Below are 19,540 nucleotides of genomic sequence, written 5' to 3'. Positions count from 1 at the left end.
ATTGTTGCATGTTGCGTTTAAAAAATATATTTCGGTTCAGTATTGATGTTGAGGATAGGCTCTCTAATAGCATCAAGTTCCCGTCTGAAGACTTTACCTGGCTTGTATTTGTATTACGTCTCTCCCTCTTGAAGAATTGCCATCTCTTACCGCGCCTGCTGCCATTGACTGGACCTGTTCTACTAATCGCCAGGTTACAACCACCCTGAAACAGAGATGTTACAAACAGATAAAGAGGTCTGTTGCTGGTTGCTAAAAAGACGTTGACAACCAGCATAAAACCTTATCATGGCATCATAAAGGTTGTCATAGTGATAGCTTAAATACATTCTCATACCACTCATGGCCCGTGTCTGTGGAGCCATGTCTCACCTTGGCATCAATGAAGTGTTGTGCCATCACAGGCATCAGGGCCTCTATGTTGTCAGCCTGGTGTTCATTGGCCAGGGCCAAACCAGCACGTGGACCATGGGGTCTCTCACCGTTCACTACGTCCATGATCTTACAGAGGGACGATTTCCTATTGGAGTAAAGAGTAGAAGTTAGTGGACAATATGAAATAATCTGCTTGAAGAGATGTCTTCCAAAAATGGCTGATGTATCATAGTGAGTAAATGGAGTATGAGAAGACGATTACAACAAAAGAAGAAGAAGAAGATTACAACAAAAGAAGAAGAAGAAGATTACAACAAAAGAAGACGATTACAACAAAAGAAGACGATTACAACAAAAGAAGACGATTACAACAAAAGAAGACGATTACAACAAAAGAAGACGATTACAACAAAAGAAGACGATTACTACAAAAGAAGACGATTACTACAAAAGAAGACGATTACTACAAAAGAAGAAGAAGACGATTACTACAAAAGAAGAAGAAGACGATTACTACAAAAGAAGAAGAAGACGATTACTACAAAAGAAGAAGAAGACGATTACTACAAAAGAAGAAGAAGACGATTACTACAAAAGAAGAAGAAGACGATTACTACAAAAGAAGAAGACGATTACTACAAAAGAAGAAGACGATTACTACAAAAGAAGAAGACGATTACTACAAAAGAAGAAGACGATTACTACAAAAGAAGAAGACGATTACTACAAAAGAAGAAGACGATTACTACAAAAGAAGAAGACGATTACTACAAAAGAAGAAGACGATTACTACAAAAGAAGAAGACGATTACTACAAAAGAAGAAGACGATTACTACAAAAGAAGAAGATTACTATAAAAGAAGAAGACGAAGAAGATTACTATAAAAGAAGAAGACGAAGAAGATTACTATAAAAGAAGAAGACGAAGAAGATTACTATAAAAGAAGAAGACGAAGATTACTATAAAAGAAGAAGACGATTACTATAAAGGAAGAAGAAGATTACTATAAAGGAAGAAGAAGATTACTATAAAGGAAGAAGAAGATTACTATAAAAGAAGAAGAATAGTATAGATATGTACCTGGATCTGCCTTTGTTGATGAGTATGAGGGCACAGATGGCGATACAAGCCAGAGTGATGCAGACCCCCACCATGATGCCTGTTATGGACTTCTGGTCCATGTGGTATAGGCCATCAGAGAACACTGAGACAAACAAAAGGCATACTGTTACACAGGAGAAATCTCACTTTGGTACTATAGTACTATAGGCTACTGGAACTATACAGCTGTTAGCTATACACCACTGACAGATCTAGGACCAGCCTATTAGCATTGAGACAAGACAAAGTCAAAAATATAATTTGTGTGATGCTATATACTGTACTGGTTCAGTTTATATTTCTCCAACAGCAGTATTATCAACATTCAAATATCTCCCCAGTCCAACAACACTCCATGGGAAAGGGAGATGCCTAGTCAGTTGTACAACTGAATGCATTCAAACCGAAATGTGTCTTCCGCATTTTAACCCAACCCCTCTGAATTAGAGAGGTGCGGGGAGCTGCCTTATTCGATGTCATCAGCGCGCGGGGAGCAGTTGTTGTTGGGGGTTAACTGCCTTGATCAAGGGCAGAACGGCTGATTTTTTTTGCCGGCTAGGGGATTCGAACCTGCAACTTTTCCTTTACTGGTCCAACGCTCTTAACTGCTAGGCTACCTGCTGCCCGTGTGACCATAGTAACCTGTAGTGTCCGAGGAGGATCCGCTGTCTGAATGCCTGGGGCTCTTCCCTCTGTGTCTAGGCCCAGGACCCAGGGCCAGCTCCACAGTGGTAGAGAAGGGCCCGTCTCCCACCAGGTTGGAGGCAGAGATCTTCACCAGGTAGACGTTACCAGGCTCCAGACGCTCCAGCAGTACCACGGTGTTACTTCCTGTAGGGGAAAGACAGGACTGGTGTTAGAGAGCGCTGAATAAGATGTACGTACTGTGTTGGTTTAGCCTGTTCTTTTTACATTGTCTTTTCCAGCACGGTTACAGTAACCACGGTGGATGTGTAACCAGGGCAGCCCAGCTCAGCTCAGCTCGGCTCAGTTATGTCGAAAAGGGTTTAAGAGATGAGAGGTCAAAATCGAGCTGTCCCTCTGCAAAATACTCACCCTCCCTCTGCAGTGTTTGCCAGTGTCCATACTCACCCTCCCTCTGCAGTGTTTGCCAGTGTCCATACTCACCCTCCCTCTGCAGTGTTTGCTAGTGTCCATACTCACCCTCCCTCTGCAGTATTTGCTAGTGTCCATACTCACCCTCCCTCTGCAGTGTTTGCCAGTGTCCATACTCACCCTCCCTCTGCAGTGTTTGCTAGTGTCCATACTCACCCTCCCTCTGCAGTGTTTGCCAGTGTCCATACTCACCCCCCCTCTGCAGTGTTTGCTAGTGTCCATACTCACCCTCCCTCTACAGTGTTTGCTAGTGTCCATACTCACCCTCCCTCTGCAGTGTTTGCCAGTGTCCATACTCACCCTCCCTCTGCAGTGTTTGCCAGTGTCCATACTCACCCTCCCTCTGTAGTGTTTTCCAAGTGTCCATACTCACCCTCCCTCTGCAGTGTTTGCCAGTGTCCATACTCACCCTCCCTCTGCAGTGTTTGCCAGTGTCCATACTCACCCTCCCTCTGCAGTGTTTGCCAGTGTCCATACTCACCCTCCCTCTGCAGTGTTTGCTAGTGTCCATACTCACCCTCCCTCTGCAGTGTTTGCCAGTGTCCATACTCACCCTCCCTCTGCAGTGTTTGCCAGTGTGCATACTCACCCTCCCTCTACAGTGTTTGCCAGTGTCCATACTCACCCTCCCTCTGCAGTGTTTGCCAGTGTCCATACTCACCCTCCCTCTGCAGTGTTTGCCAGTGTCCGGCCAGCCAGGCCCTCTGTGAGGCGTACAGGATGGTGTAGTGTGTCACTGCCAGGTTGTTCTCCTCTGGTTCCTTCCAGGAAACCAGGGCTGTGCCGTCCTCAATCAGAGACACCCTCACACCTTCGGGTGGATGGCTGGGCGCTGATAAACAGAAAAGGGTCATTTTGAGTCTCTTTAGTTTAAAAGTATCTTGGTCCGTCATCTAGTACGGTCGGCTTTGATAGGTGAGTGTTGTTGTGTGCAGAGGGGTCCTTGGTTGGAGCCCAGCTTGGGTAGACTGGGAAGGAAGCTCTACTGTTGATGTCTTTAAAAAAAAAGTTAATTAGACTGCTTCATGATCTATAGATAGAGGACCCTTGTTACTCTGGTTACCCTTCTTACTCTGGTTACCCTGGTTACTCCGGTTACCCTTGTTACCCTTGTTACTCTGGTTACCCTTGTTACCCTGGTTACCCTGGTTACCCTTGGGAGATGATAGTCAGAGAAAGATCAGAAGATGATTGTTCACCTGCAGGAAGGGTCCTCTGGTGGACAACAGAACTCCAGGGACTGGACAGCTGGTCGGCATGGAGACGCACCACTAACTCATAGCGTGTGTTGGGTTCCAGACCCTGTATCACCACAGTCTGATTGGTACTGACGAGGACAATCATGACAGGTTCAATCCAACAACTGTGTCAAAAACAATCTTGATTTTCAGTCTTAGAAACTAAGTGTAGAACTAAATTACCACATGTAATATAAATGTTCAATGATCTGAAAAAGGACAATGGATGATAGTGTAGCAGTAAAGTAATATTGTTAGTATTAAAGTAGTAGTAAAACATTCTTCTTCTACTTCAACAGACCCCAGTATACAGGTATAAACATCATACGTGTCTTGAACTCGAGCGGTTCTGTTGCAGAACTGGTCATGAACTCACGTCTGTATGTAGCGTACAGCTGATGCGTTCATCAGGCCCACAGGTGTACAGCGAGCTGTGTAGCTGACAACCTTCCTAGAGGCGAAGGCGGGACGGCTCCAACGCAGGTACAGCGCTGACGAGCTGTTAGCCACCGCTCTCACATGGTCCGGGGCTGGAGGCTGGGCCACCGGGTGGTCTCGGATTGCTACAAGACACACACAGATGCACACATTTTTTTAGTCACAATTAGAAAAGGTACATTTGCAGAAGAAAATGTGTGCACTTGCTTCAGCTGTCTAGAAGTCTTTTTATGGTAGTGAGAGATGTGTTAGAGGCCAATGTAGATATTCAGGATGAACAGAAGCTGAAGCAGATCAATAGTAAGAATTTATCTGATTTCTTTGTGTACTTACACACACATCCTGGGGTGCTGAGTGTCTGGTCGGCCTGGTAACCATCTCCTACAAGGCTTAATGCCAACAGTTTCACCTGGTACTTCCTCCTTGGGTCTGGAAAACAATAAATTGTAGATTAATAAATAAAATAAGTGTAAATAAATTAGACATTTTCTGTTTATTATCAACTGACCACCATAATAGCTTAAAACAATTGGGCTAACAAAATGCTGAGATGTCCACTATCAGTCACAATCAATCAATCAAATTTAATTATAAAGCTCTTCTTACATCAGCTGATGTCACAAAGTGCTGTACAGAAACCCAGCCTAAAACCCAAGCAATGCAAGCAATGCAGGTGTAGATTACATCTATCATCTATCATCCTAATGGAGGAGTAGATTACATCTATCATCTATCATCCTAATGGAGGAGTAGATTACATCTATCATCCTAATGGAGGTGTAGATTACATCCATCATCTATCATCCTAATGGAGGTGTAGATTACATCTACCATCTATCATCCTAATGGAGGTGTAATTTACATATATCATCCTAATGGAGGTGTAGATTACATCTATCATCCATATGGAGGTGTAGATTACATCTATCATCCTAATGGAGGAGTAGATTACATCTATCATCCTAATGGAGGAGTAGATTACATCTGTCATCCTAATGGAGGTGTAGATTACATCTATCATCCTAATGGAGGTGTAGATTACATCTATCATCCTAATGGAGGTGTAGATTACATCTATCATCCTAATGGAGGAGTAGATTACATCTATCATCCTAATGGAGGAGTAGATTACATCTATCATCCTAATGGAGGAGTAGATTACATCTATCATCTATCATCCTAATGGAGGAGTAGATTACATCTATCATCCTAATTGAGGTGTAGATTACATCTATCATCCTAATGGAGGAGTAGATTACATCTATCATCTATCATCCTAATGGAGGAGTAGATTACATCTATCATCTATCATCCTAATGGAGGTGTAGATTACATCTATCATCCTAATGGAGGAGTAGATTACATCTATCATCCTAATGGAGGAGTAGATTACATCTATCATCTATCATCCTAATGGAGGTGTAGATTACATCTATCATCTATCATCCTAATGGAGGTGTAGATTACATCTATCATCCTAATGGAGGAGTAGATTACATCTATCATCCTAATGGAGGAGTAGATTACATCTATCATCCTAATGGAGGTGTAGATTACATCTATCATCCTAATGGAGGAGTAGATTACATATATCATCTATCATCCTAATGGAGGAGTAGATTACATCTATCATCCTAATGGAGGAATAGATTACATCTATCATCTATCATCCATATGGAGGTGTAGATTACATCTATCATCCTAATGGAGGAGTAGATTACATATATCATCTATCATCCTAATGGAGGAGTAGATTACATCTATCATCTATCATCCTAATGGAGGAGTAGATTACATCTATCATCCTAATGGAGGAGTAGATTACATATATCATCTATCATCCTAATGGAGGAGTAGATTACATATATCATCTATCATCCTAATGGAGGAGTAGATTACATCTATCATCTATCATCCATATGGAGGTGTAGATTACATCTATCATCCTAATGGAGGAGTAGATTACATATATCATCTATCATCCTAATGGAGGAGTAGATTACATCTATCATCCTAATGGAGGAGTAGATTACATATATCATCTATCATCCTAATGGAGGAGTAGATTACATCTATCATCTATCATCCATATGGAGGTGTAGATTACATCTATCATCCTAATGGAGGAGTAGATTACATATATCATCTATCATCCTAATGGAGGAGTAGATTACATCTATCATCCTAATGGAGGAATAGATTACATCTATCATCCTAATGGAGGAGTAGATTACATCTATCATCTATCATCCTAATGGAGGTGTAGATTACATCTACCATCTATCATCCTAATGGAGGAGTAGATTACATCTATCATCCTAATGGAGGTGTAATTTACATCTACCATCTATCATCCTAATGGAGGTGTAGATTACATCTATCATCTATCATCCTAATGGAGGTGTAGATTACATCTACCATCTATCATCCTAATGGAGGTGTAGATTACATCTATCATCCTAATGGAGGTGTAGATTACATCTATCATCCTAATGTAGGTGTAGATTACATCTATCATCTATCATCCTAATGGAGGTGTAGATTACATCTACCATCTATCATCCTAATGGAGGTGTAGATTACATCTATCATCCTAATGGAGGTGTAAATTACATCTATCATCCTAATGGAGGTGTAGATTACATCTACCATCTATCATCCTAATGGAGGAGTAGATTACATCTATCATCCTAATGGAGGTGTAGATTACATCTACCATCTATCATCCTAATGGAGGTGTAGATTACATCTATCATCCTAATGGAGGTGTAATTTACATCTACCATCTATCATCCTAATGGAGGTGTAATTTACATCTATCATCCTAATGGAGGTGTAGATTACATCTATCATCCTAATGTAGGTGTAGATTACATCTATAATCTATCATCCTAATGGAAGTGTAATTTACATCTATCATCCTAATGGAGGTGTAGATTACATCTATCATCCTAATGGAGGAGTAGATTACATCTATCATCCTAATGGAGGAGTAGATTACATCTATCATCCTAATGGAGGTGTAGATTACATCTATAATCTATCATCCTAATGGAGGTGTAGATTACATCTATCATCCTAATGGAGGAGTAGATTACATCTATCATCCTAATGGAGGAGTAGATTACATCTATCATCCTAATGGAGGAGTAGATTACATCTATCATCTATCATCCTAATGGAGGAGTAGATTACATCTATCATCCATATGGAGGTGTAGATTACATCTATCATCCTAATGGAGGAGTAGATTACATCTATCATCCTAATGGAGGAGTAGATTACATCTGTCATCCTAATGGAGGTGTAGATTACATCTATCATCCTAATGGAGGTGTAGATTACATCTATCATCCTAATGGAGGTGTAGATTACATCTATCATCCTAATGGAGGAGTAGATTACATCTATCATCTATCATCCTAATGGAGGAGTAGATTACATCTATCATCCTAACGGAGGAGTAGATTACATCTATCATCCTAATGGAGGAGTAGATTACATCTATCATCTATCATCCTAATGGAGGAGTAGATTACATCTATCATCCTAATGGAGGTGTAGATTACATCTATCATCCTAATGGAGGAGTAGATTACATCTATCATCCTAATGGAGGAGTAGATTACATCTATCATCCTAATGGAGGTGTAGATTACATCTATCATCTATCATCCTAATGGAGGTGTAGATTACATCTATCATCCTAATGGAGGAGTAGATTACATCTATCATCCTAACGGAGGAGTAGATTACATCTATCATCCTAACGGAGGAGTAGATTACATCTATCATCCTAATGGAGGAGTAGATTACATCTATCATCCTAACGGAGGAGTAGATTACATCTATCATCCTAATGGAGGAGTAGATTACATCTATCATCTATCATCCTAATGGAGGTGTAGATTACATCTATCATCCTAATGGAGGTGTAGATTACATCTATCATCCTAATGGAGGAGTAGATTACATCTATCATCTATCATCCTAATGGAGGAGTAGATTACATCTATCATCCTAATGGAGGTGTAGATTACATCTATCATCCTAATGGAGGAGTAGATTACATCTATCATCCTAACGGAGGAGTAGATTACATCTATCATCCTAATGGAGGAGTAGATTACATCTATCATCTATCATCCTAATGGAGGTGTAGATTACTTCTATCATCCTAATGGAGGAGTAGATTACATCTATCATCTATCATCCTAATGGAGGTGTAGATTACATCTATCATCCTAATGGAGGAGTAGATTACATCTATCATCCTAATGGAGGTGTAGATTACATCTATCATCTATCATCCTAATGGAGGAGTAGATTACATCTATCATCTATCATCCTAATGGAGGAGTAGATTACATCTATCATCTATCATCCTAATGGAGGTGTAGATTACATCTATCATCCTAATGGAGGAGTAGATTACATCTATCATCCTAATGGAGGAGTAGATTACATCTGTCATCCTAATGGAGGTGTAGATTACATCTATCATCCTAATGGAGGTGTAGATTACATCTATCATCCTAATGGAGGTGTAGATTACATCTATCATCCTAATGGAGGAGTAGATTACATCTATCATCCTAATGGAGGAGTAGATTACATCTATCATCTATCATCCTAATGGAGGTGTAGATTACATCTATCATCTATCATCCTAATGGAGGTGTAGATTACATCTATCATCCTAATGGAGGTGTAGATTACATCTATCATCCTAATGGAGGAGTAGATTACATCTATCATCCTAATGGAGGTGTAGATTACATCTATCATCTATCATCCTAATGGAGGTGTAGATTACATCTATCATCCTAATGGAGGAGTAGATTACATCTATCATCTATCATCCTAATGGAGGTGTAGATTACATCTATCGTCCTAATGGAGGAGTAGATTACATCTATCATCCTAATGGAGGTGTAGATTACATCTATCATCTATCATCCTAATGGAGGAGTAGATTACATCTATCATCTATCATCCTAATGGAGGTGTAGATTACTTCTATCATCCTAATGGAGGTGTAGATTAGATCTCACAATCCAGTGTTCCAATTTGTTAACAAGGCTGCATGGGATTTCTCTTAATGCGACTCCGTGCAGCCAATAGCAATGTCCGCTTTAGGTATAATGGAGGGAGCCGCTTGTGGATTTGACAGATCTAATGCAGTTCCACTTCCGACCTCTATGCGGATATCGGCTAAAGCGGATCTGATTTCAAGTTTCCCTTTTCAGTTAAAGGACTAGTCTCCAACAGATTAGGAGGACAGTTAAGTGCTGGAGGGCAACGTTAACCTCTTGGTTTCTGCTGTCTGTTCCCCATTCACACAGAGAGGCTCTCTCGTGTGCCCCTTGACCCCAAGTTTATCTATCATATGTTGTCACAGAGCAGAGAGGGAGAGAGCTTTTATATTCCTGTATATATAGCTTTAGAATGAACCCACAGTCTGCCTGTAGACCTTCAGAAACAGAGGAGTTTCGACTGAACCCTATAACAGACAGTACTGACTGTGTCTCTTCATCCCAAAATAAATAAATTATCTACTTAGTCCTCATGCTCTGCTAGATGAACTAGGGTTGACGTTCATCCATGCTGTTACTGCAAAGTCAACTCTACACAGAGGAGAACATGGCCACTAGGCGGTGCTATACGGTGCTATACCATATAAATAGTAGAAACAGCAGCTGTGAAGAGGCAAGCTGAAGGAGGGGGGGGGGGGGGGGGGGGGGGGGGGTCAGGGGGGAAATTAGGTGTTTCTAGGACTGTTTTGTATATAGAACAACTTTAACTAGTTGTATTGAACTGTTTTGTATATAGAACTACTTTAACTAGTTGTATAGAACTGTTTTGTATATAGAACTATTTTAACTAGTTGTATAGGACTGTTTTGTATATAGAACTATTTTAACTAGTTGTATAGGACTGTTTTGTAAATATAACTATTTTAACTAGTTGTATAGGACTGTTTTGTATATAGAACTATTTTAACTAGTTATATATAACCACCAGGGCTGGGGACAGTTCCATTTCAATTAATTCATTTCAGGAAGTAAACTCAAATTTCTCATTGAAAAGCATTGATGAAAATTAGGCTTGACATTTCTGTTTACTTTCTGACCCAACCTCTGCTAACCACATGAGTAGGATTCTGCAACAAATCAATTCAGAGAAATTCTTGGTAGGAAATAGACAAAATATAAAACAAGGTTTATATAGTTAAAACAGGTTATTACCCTTTCGCTTAAAAACTGTGCAATTTAATTCAGTGTCTTTCACTTTGAAACCCACCATCGACATGGCCACCACCTCGTAAATAACGCTGTATTTAAGGGAGCATTAAGGATTTGTTTTATGTCTCTTGGTGTGAAAGGTTAGGTTCTGGGTATTGACCAGTGGAGAGGGGTGGAGGGAGGTGGTGTGTGTGTCCAGATCCATTGTGTGCTGGTGGGGAAATGGTGGCCAGGGGGCTCGGCTGGGGCTGGGGGGCCAGGGGGAGCATTCAGCTGCTGGGATCAAGGGCCCCTGAGATCGGGGGGAGGGGTGACTAGGGTCAGGGGTCACAGAAGGAATCTGGGCTTCAGGATTGTGGGAGAGGAGAAGAGAAGAAGATAGGATAAAAGAGAGGAGGAGTGGATGGAGAGGAGAGGAGAGGAGTGGAGTGGAGAGAAGGGCCCCTTTGTTTCAACTCCTCAGTAACTTTTGTTTCAACTGGCTGCCCCTCCACCCTTCTGTCTACCCTCCACCTGGCTGCCCCTCCACCCTCCTACTCTCCACCTGGCTGCCCCTCCACCCTTCTGTCTACCCTCCACCTGGCTGCCCCTCCACCCTCCTACTCTCCACCTGGCTGCCCCCTCCACCCTTCTGTCTACCTTTCAACTTGCAGACATGTCGGTTAGGCCTGGAGGAAGGCTGAGACACAAGTAAGAATAGAATGCTAGTGTTGAGACACTTGCCCAGTATGTAACCTTAACTCATCATGAGCATATAACGTTTGATTCCTATAACGTTTGATTCTTAAAACGTTTGCTTCATATAACGTTTGATTCCTATAACGTTTGATTCCTATAACGTTTGATTCCTAAAACGTTTGATTCTTAAAACGTTTGATTCCTATAACGTTTGATTCCTAAAATGTTTGATTCCTATAATGTTTGATTCATATGATTTATTTTCATTTTTTAATTTCACCTTTATTTAACAAGATAGGCTAGTTGAGAACAAGTTTTCATTTACAACTGCGACCTGGCCAAGATAAAACAAACAACAACACAGTTACACATGGAATAAACAAACATACAGTCAATAACACAATAGAAAAAGTCTATATACAGTGTGCGCAAATGAGGTAAGATAAGGGAGTTAAGGCAATAAATAGGCCAAAGTGGCGAAGTAATTACAATATAGCAATTAAACACTGGAGTGACAAATGTGCAGAAGACGAATGTGCAAGTAGTGATTCCTATAACGTTTGATTCAGATAGCGTTTGATTCCTAGAACGTTTGATTCCTAGAACGTTCGATTCAGATAACGTTTGATTCCTATAACGTTTGATTCAGATAACGTTTGATTCCTAGAACGTTCGATTCAGATAACGTTTGATTCCTATAACGTTTGATTCAGATAACGTTTGATTCCTATAACCTTTGATTCATATAACGTTTGATTCCTATAACATTTGATTCATATAACGTTTGATTCAGATAACGTTTGATTCCTATAACATTTGATTCCTATAATGTTTGAATCCTTCTAGATAAATCTGTTGATTTACTACGGGATTTATCCTTTACTTGTTAGAATAAATGGGAATTTAAAGCCTAGATCCAGATCTTATCAAATCTATCTGATCTCTATCAGTCTAGAGACTATTTCACAATCCCATGGACTCCTCTGCATCTGTTGGGCACTATTTACATGGACAACACAGACAGCAGGCCATCACTATTTACATGGACAACACAGACAGCAGGCCATCACTATTTACATGGACAACACAGACGGCAGGCCATCACTATTTACATGGACAACACAGACGGCAGGCCATCACTATTTACATGGACAACACAGACAGCAGGCCATCACTATTTACATGGACAACACAGACAGCAGGCCATCACTATTTGGACAACACAGACAGCAGGCCATCACTATTTGGACAACACAGACAGCAGGCCATCACTATTTACATGGACAACACAGACAGCAGGCCATCACTATTTACATGGACAACACAGACAGCTGGCCATCACTATTTACATGGACAACACAGACAGCAGGCCATCACTATTTACATGGACAACACAGACAGCAGGCCATCACTATTTACATGGACAACACAGACAGCAGGCCATCACTATTTACATGGACAACACAGACAGCAGGCCATCACTATTTACATGGACAACACAGACAGCAGGCCATCACTATTTGGACAACACAGACAGCAGGCCATCACTATTTGGACAACACAGACAGCAGGCCATTGTGTAATGGGGGGAGGGGGGGGGGGGGCAGACATGGCAATTCTCTAATCCAAGTCCACTGTCTCACAACCATAGGTCATAGGTCTGTCCAGCTCTGGCCAATCCCAGGGGGCTGTGGGGTGTGGTGGTCCCCCTGTCCAGCTGTAGAGGGGGTGCTAGTCAGGGTTACGGGTAGGGGGGTTGGTGGCCAGGGTGTCATAGGGCAGCTCTGGCCCAGCGGCCCTGCAGCTATAGCACAATAGCCAGTGATAATGTATGCAGGCCTGGGATGAGATCCATGGGAAACAGTGGTGGGAAGAAGGACATCTGGGCCCTGACCTTTAACCCCTTGGAGGCTTTGCTGCTCACACAACACTGGGGAGGGGGAGCCACTGAGGAGGGGACTGGACAGGGGCTGGACTAGCCTGGTCCCAGATCTGTTGGTGTTGTCTTCTCATTGTGATCATTGTGATGCCAAATATGATAATGACCATAGGAGTTGGTAAGAAAGCACAAACAGATCTGAGACCAGGCTATGGATGGAGAGGGATTGGGGGAGGAACTTGGGACTGGACAGGGGGGCTGGGGAGGCGAGGGAGGTCTGTGTAGGAGAGCCCATACTAATTGGGGACGGACCGATAGAAAGGGCAAGGGGACACTAAAAGATGTCACTACATTTAGAAAAATAAGGCCATGCAATATATTCCTCAGCTTTAGGGGCCACTACTGTTCCCTCCCTCCGTTCCATGGCTGTCCTCCTATATCTGATTCTACCCTTTGTAACCTGTTGATGTCCCTACAGCCACTCAAAACTCTACCTCTACCTACCTCTACCCACCTCTACCCCCACCGCTACCTCTACCCACCTCTACCTCTACACACCTCTACCTCTACCCACCTTTACCCACCTCTACCCATCTTTACCCACCTCTACCTCTACCCACCTCTACCTCTACCCACCTCTACCCACCTCTACCTCTACCCACCTCTACCCACCTTTACCTCTACCCACCTCTACCTCTACCCACCTCTACCCATCTTTACCCACCTCTACCTCTACCCACCTCTACCCACCTCTACCCACCTCTACCTCTACCCACCTCTACCCACCTTTACCTCTACCCACCTCTACCTCTACCCACCTCTACCCACCTCTACCCATCTTTACCCACCTCTACCTCTACCCACCTCTACCTCTACCCACCTCTACCCACCTCTACCTCTACCCACCTCTACCTCTACCCACCTCTACCTCTACCCACCTCTATCCACCTCTACCTCTACCCACCTCTACCTCTACCCACCTCTACCTCTACCCACCTCTACCTCTACCCACCTCTACCTCTACCCACCTCTACCTCTACCTCTACCCAATCTATACCTACAGTATCTATACCTATATCTAATCATCACTTACCCAGACCACTGATGGTGTATTCTGTGTCCTCAGGCTGGAGCTGGATGGAGGGCTGTTCTGGTTGACCCTCCTCATGGTAACAGAGCCGGTAACCCTGGACGACCACGGGGCCTGGAGATGGCTGCCATCGAACCAAGATGGAGGTGCAGTTGAGCGGCTCCAGTTGCTGCAGCAGTGGGGCAGGTGGCACTGTGGGGACACAGGAAGGAGAACAGGTATGAAGAGGATGATGAAGGACACATACTGGCTGCGTCTCAAATAGGTCTGGGGTCAAAAATAGTGCACTGTATAAGCCCTGGTCAAAAGTAGTGCACTATATAGGGAATAGGGTGCCATTTAAGATGCACCTTCTGTCTACAATGAAAGCCAACCAACAACCCCTACCACTACCCCTACCCCACAAGCCAGACACCCACACATACATATACACACTGACACACCCACCCGCACACACTGACACACCCACACACACACTGGCCCACCCACCCACCCACCCACACACTGACCCACCCACCCACCCACCCACCCACCCACCCACCCACACACTGATCTACCTACACACACTGACACACCCACACACACTGGCCCACCCACCCACACACTGACCCACCCACCCACACACACACACACACACACACACACACTGGCCCACCCACCCACCCACCCACACACTAATCCACCCACCCACACTGACACACCCACACACACTGACACACCCACTGACACACCCACACTCATATCAAATCAATGTGAAATTGTATTGGTCACATACACATATTTAGCAGATGTTAATGCGGGTGTATAGAAATGCCTGTAGGAGCGACCCCCATCTATTCTCCCTGACTGACAGCCGTGTTCTGCACAGTTTGACTGCCCAAAGTCTACAGCAGGACCTTTCTGTCTGTTAGAACGGCTAAATCCTCCTTCCTGTTCAAATCCTGAAGAAGGCATTCCCTAAAAAACAATACAATAGATATATTTTCAAGCACACTTCCGATGTCCCACCCAAAAACAAATAAAAACGACTACATATCTTTAAATCTTCATAATTGCTACGCTCACCCTGTGTTATTTATTTGGACAGTGAAGCTAAAACTTTTAATTTGTCTCTATACTCCAGCATTTTGGATTTGAGATCAAATGTTTCATATGAGGCGACTACAGAACGGGGGGTATTTTCACACATATATCTGTTTTACCGTTTGGAAATTAAAGCACTTTTTCCCCCCTTCCATTTAAAGGTGTCAAAAGTATTGGGACAAATTTACTTATATGTGTATTAACGAAGTCAAAAGTTTAGTAGTTGGTCCCATAGTTGTAGGACGCAATGACTACATGTGTTTAAAATGTTGGTGTGCGGAAGGCACCCTACTAGTTAAGAACGTTATAACGGCCAGTACCTGAAAGGTCACTGGTTCGAATCCCCGAGCTGAGTAGGTTCAAGAAAAATCTGTTGATGCGCCCTTGAGCAAAGCACTTAACCCCTAATTGCTTCTGTAAATCACTCTGAAGAATAGCGTCTGTTAAAATGCATTAGAAATTCATGTTAAATTGTGTCATTTTGGAGTCACTTAAAAAAAAATAAGAATAGGATATATATCTGAAAACTTTTACATGCTGTGTGATGGAGGGTTAGGGTGAGGGTTAGGCTGTGATGTTAGTTACCTTTGATGCTGGAGGTTCAGGGTGAGGGTTAGGCTGTGATGTTAGTTACCTTTGATGCTGGAGGTTCAGGGTGAGGGTTAGGCTGTGATGTTAGTTACCTTTGATGCTGGAGGTTTAGGGTGAGGGTTGGGCTGTGATGTTAGTTACCTTTGATGCTGGAGGTTCAGGGTGAGGGTTAGGCTGTGATGTTAGTTACCTTTGATGCTGGTTCAGGGTGAGGGTTAGGATGTGATGTTAGTTACCTTTGATGCTGGAGGTTCAGGGTGAGGGTTAGGATGTGATGTTAGTTACCTTTGATGCTGGAGGTTTAGGGTGAGGGTTAGGATGTGATGTTAGTTACCTTTGATGCTGGTTCAGGGTGAGGGTTAGGATGTGATGTTAGTTACCTTTGATGCTGGAGGTTTAGGGTGAGGGTTAGGCTGTGATGTTAGTTACCTTTGATGCTGGAGGTTCAGGGTGAGGGTTAGGCTGTGATGTTAGTTACCTTTGATGCTGGTTTAGGGTGAGGGTTAGAATGTGATGTTAGTTACCTTTGATGCTGGTTCAGGGTGAGGGTTAGGATGTGATGTTAGTTACCTTTGATGCTGGAGGTTTAGGGTGAGGGTTAGGATGTGATGTTAGTTACCTTTGATGCTGGTTCAGGGTGAGGGTTAGGATGTGATGTTGGTTACCTTTGATGCTGGTTCAGGGTGAGGGTTAGGATGTGATGTTAGTTACCTTTGATGCTGGAGGTTTAGGGTGAGGGTTAGGATGTGATGTTAGTTACCTTTGATGCTGGAGGTTTAGGGTGAGGGTTGGGCTGTGATGTTAGTTACCTTTGATGCTGGAGGTTCAGGGTGAGGGTTAGGCTGTGATGTTAGTTACCTTTGATGCTGGTTTAGGGTGAGGGTTAGAATGTGATGTTAGTTACCTTTGATGCTGGTTCAGGGTGAGGGTTAGGATGTGATGTTAGTTACCTTTGATGCTTGAGGTTTAGGCTGAGGGTTAGGATGTGATGTTAGTTACCTTTGATGCTGGAGGTTTTGGGTGAGGGTTAGGATGTGATGTTAGTTACCTTTGATGCTGGAGGTTCAGGGTGAGGGTTAGGATGTGATGTTAGTTACCTTTGATGCTGAAGGTTTCAGGGTGAGGGTTAGGATGTGATGTTAGTTACCTTTGATGCTGGAGGTTTTGGGAGTGCGGTGGGAGGTCCAGGAGGAGGGTTCACACCACCCCACCCTGGTGGCTGCAGCGATCCGGAACAGGTAGACGGTATCAGGCCGAAGGTCTCCCAGGAGGTACTGGGTGTCGTTCTGGGCCAGCTCCACAGACAGAACCGTGGTGTCTGCAGCCGTGCGGTAGGACAGACGATAGGCCCAGATGTGACCACGGGACAGTTTGGTTGGTAGAGGCTGCCACAAAACCTGGATGTCTGTAGGGCTATGGCTGGTCAGCCTGAGCTCTGGGGTTCGCAGGGGCACTGGAGGGGACAGGAGGAGACGTTCAATCGTATTTGAATGGATCAGTTTGAGACAAGGCGAGGCGCAGAATCTCTAACCTTAATCCCAATATTGAGCAATTATTTGGGATGATTTGTAGATCAGTGATTCTGCACAGTCCGACTGCAATGTAGTCAAACTTAAAACACATACAAATGAAGTGATCAAGTGAGTTACAGAAAGGATTAGTTGATAATCCCTGTTATCTGCTCAATTCCATTCCATTCTATTCATTGGCATGACAACAGTCTACTTGTATGACCTTACTCACCGTCCTCCAGAGTGTGTTGACAGACTCGGTCAGACATACGACTAGCTCCCATCGGCATATAAGCCACCATGTAGAAAGAGTAGTTCCAAGATGGCTCCAGGTCATCTATAATGTAGCTGGTCGTGTCGTTGCCAATCACCGCCTGGTATTCCTCATTGTTTAGTCCTGGAATGGATAGGGGAGAAAATGAAAAGGTTTTAATGTAATGTGTGACAAGGAAGATGACATTGAACTAATGCAGAGCAGAGTCACGTTCCCTGTGACGTCTTTCCTGCCCACAGGACTCAAACAGTCCTAACCTGTGACATGTCTTAACCGGCCCACAGGCCTCAAACAGTCCTAACCTGTGACATGTCTTAACCGGCCCACAGGCCTCAAACAGTCCTAACCTGTGACATGTCTTAACCGTCCCACAGGCCTCAAACAGACTTAACCTGTGACATGTCTTTCCTGCCCACAGGCCTCAAACAGTCCTAACCTGTGACATGTCTTAACCGGCCCACAGGCCTCAAACAGTCCTAACCTGTGACATGTCTTTCCTGCCCACTGGCCTCAAACAGTCCAAACCAAATGACAAGGAGTTAAAGAATTATTATTTTTTTTTCCCCTTTTTAAAAAGTGTTTTTAGCAACTGTCAGCTATTGATGTTGTTTCAATGTCAGTTAACTGATGTTTCTAGATTATCTTCTCACATTACAAATGTTTGGTCTGTTTGGTATAGACAAAGTCAAGTAGTAGATAGCGATAAATCCTATTCCCTAAATCCTATTCCCTAAGTAATAAATCCTATTCCAGAAGTCCTTTTCCCTAAGTAATACGTCCTATTCCCTAAATCCTATTCCCTAAGTAATACGTCCTATTCCCTAAATCCTATTCCCTAAGTAATACGTCCTATTCCCTAAATCCTATTCCCCAAGTAATACATCCTATTCCCTAAATCCTATTCCCCAAGTAATACGTCCTATTCCCGAAATCTTATTCCCTAAGTAATACGTCCTATTCCCTAAATCCTTTTCCCTAAATCCTATTCCCTAAGTAATACGTCCTATTCCCTAAATCCTATTCCCGAAGTCCTTTTCCCTAAGTAACACGTCCTATTCCCTAAATCCTATTCCCTAAATCCTATTCCCTAAGTAATACGTCCTATTCCCTAAATCCTATTCCCTAAATCCTATTCCCTAAGTAATTAGTCCTAATCCCTAAATCCTATTCCCTAAATCCTAAATCCTATTCCCTAAGTAATAAGTCATATTCCCTAAATCCTAAATCCTATTCCCTAAATCCTAGGAACCAATCCCCTGAGTAATACATCCTATTCCCCGAGTAATAAATCCTATTCCCCGAGTAATAACTCCTATTCCCTGAGTAATAAATCCTATTCCCTAAGTAATACGTCCTATTCCCTGAGTAATAAATTCTATTCCCTGAGTAATAAGTCATATTCCCTGAGTAATACGTCCTATTCCCTAAGTAATAAGTCATATCCCCTTAGTAATACGTCCTATTCCCTAAGTAATAAGTCCTATTCCCTAAATTCTAGTCCCTAAATCCTACGTCCTATTCCCTAAGTCCTAAATCCTATTCCCTAAATCCTATTCCCTAAGTCCTAAATCCTATTTAAATGGGTTTTTTTTAACCTTTATTAAACTAGGCAAGTCAGTTAAGAAGAAATTCTTATTTACAATGACGGCTTACCCCGGCCAAACACTCCCCTAACCCGAACGATGCTGGGCCAATTGTATGCCGTCCTATGGGACTCCCGATGACGGCAGGTTGTGATAGAGCCCGGGATCAAACCCGGGTCTGTAGTGACGCCTCTAGCACTCCGACACATTGATCATCAACACTTCAAACACACCTTGCAGCCCCAGGTTCCTCCTGGGGCTACGCCTGTATGAGAGTTGCTTTGCCATCAATCGGAACCCCCGGGTTTCCGTGGCTGGGGCAGTCGCAGGCCGCCT

The 19,540-nt window shown here is 43.0% G+C and overlaps 1 protein-coding gene across 1 annotated transcript in view; it reads right to left on the bottom strand.

The window, feature by feature from the left end:
• The window catches only part of LOC129854870 (protogenin B-like), a 40,461-nt gene that overhangs the window by 4,335 nt on the left and 16,586 nt on the right, over nucleotides 1-19,540 (bottom strand). The window contains 11 exon segments of the mRNA XM_055921996.1: nucleotides 98-205; nucleotides 373-520; nucleotides 1,458-1,581; nucleotides 2,121-2,309; nucleotides 3,256-3,426; nucleotides 3,794-3,921; nucleotides 4,209-4,395; nucleotides 4,604-4,699; nucleotides 14,166-14,354; nucleotides 16,984-17,289; nucleotides 17,580-17,744. Of these exon segments, the coding sequence (XP_055777971.1) occupies nucleotides 98-205; nucleotides 373-520; nucleotides 1,458-1,581; nucleotides 2,121-2,309; nucleotides 3,256-3,426; nucleotides 3,794-3,921; nucleotides 4,209-4,395; nucleotides 4,604-4,699; nucleotides 14,166-14,354; nucleotides 16,984-17,289; nucleotides 17,580-17,744 (1,811 nt within the window).

Source organism: Salvelinus fontinalis, chromosome 5 (assembly GCF_029448725.1).
Source record: "Salvelinus fontinalis isolate EN_2023a chromosome 5, ASM2944872v1, whole genome shotgun sequence".
NCBI lineage: Eukaryota > Metazoa > Chordata > Actinopteri > Salmoniformes > Salmonidae > Salvelinus > Salvelinus fontinalis.
Note: the sequence above shows the minus strand (reverse complement) of the source record. Positions and strands in the feature narration are given on the sequence as shown.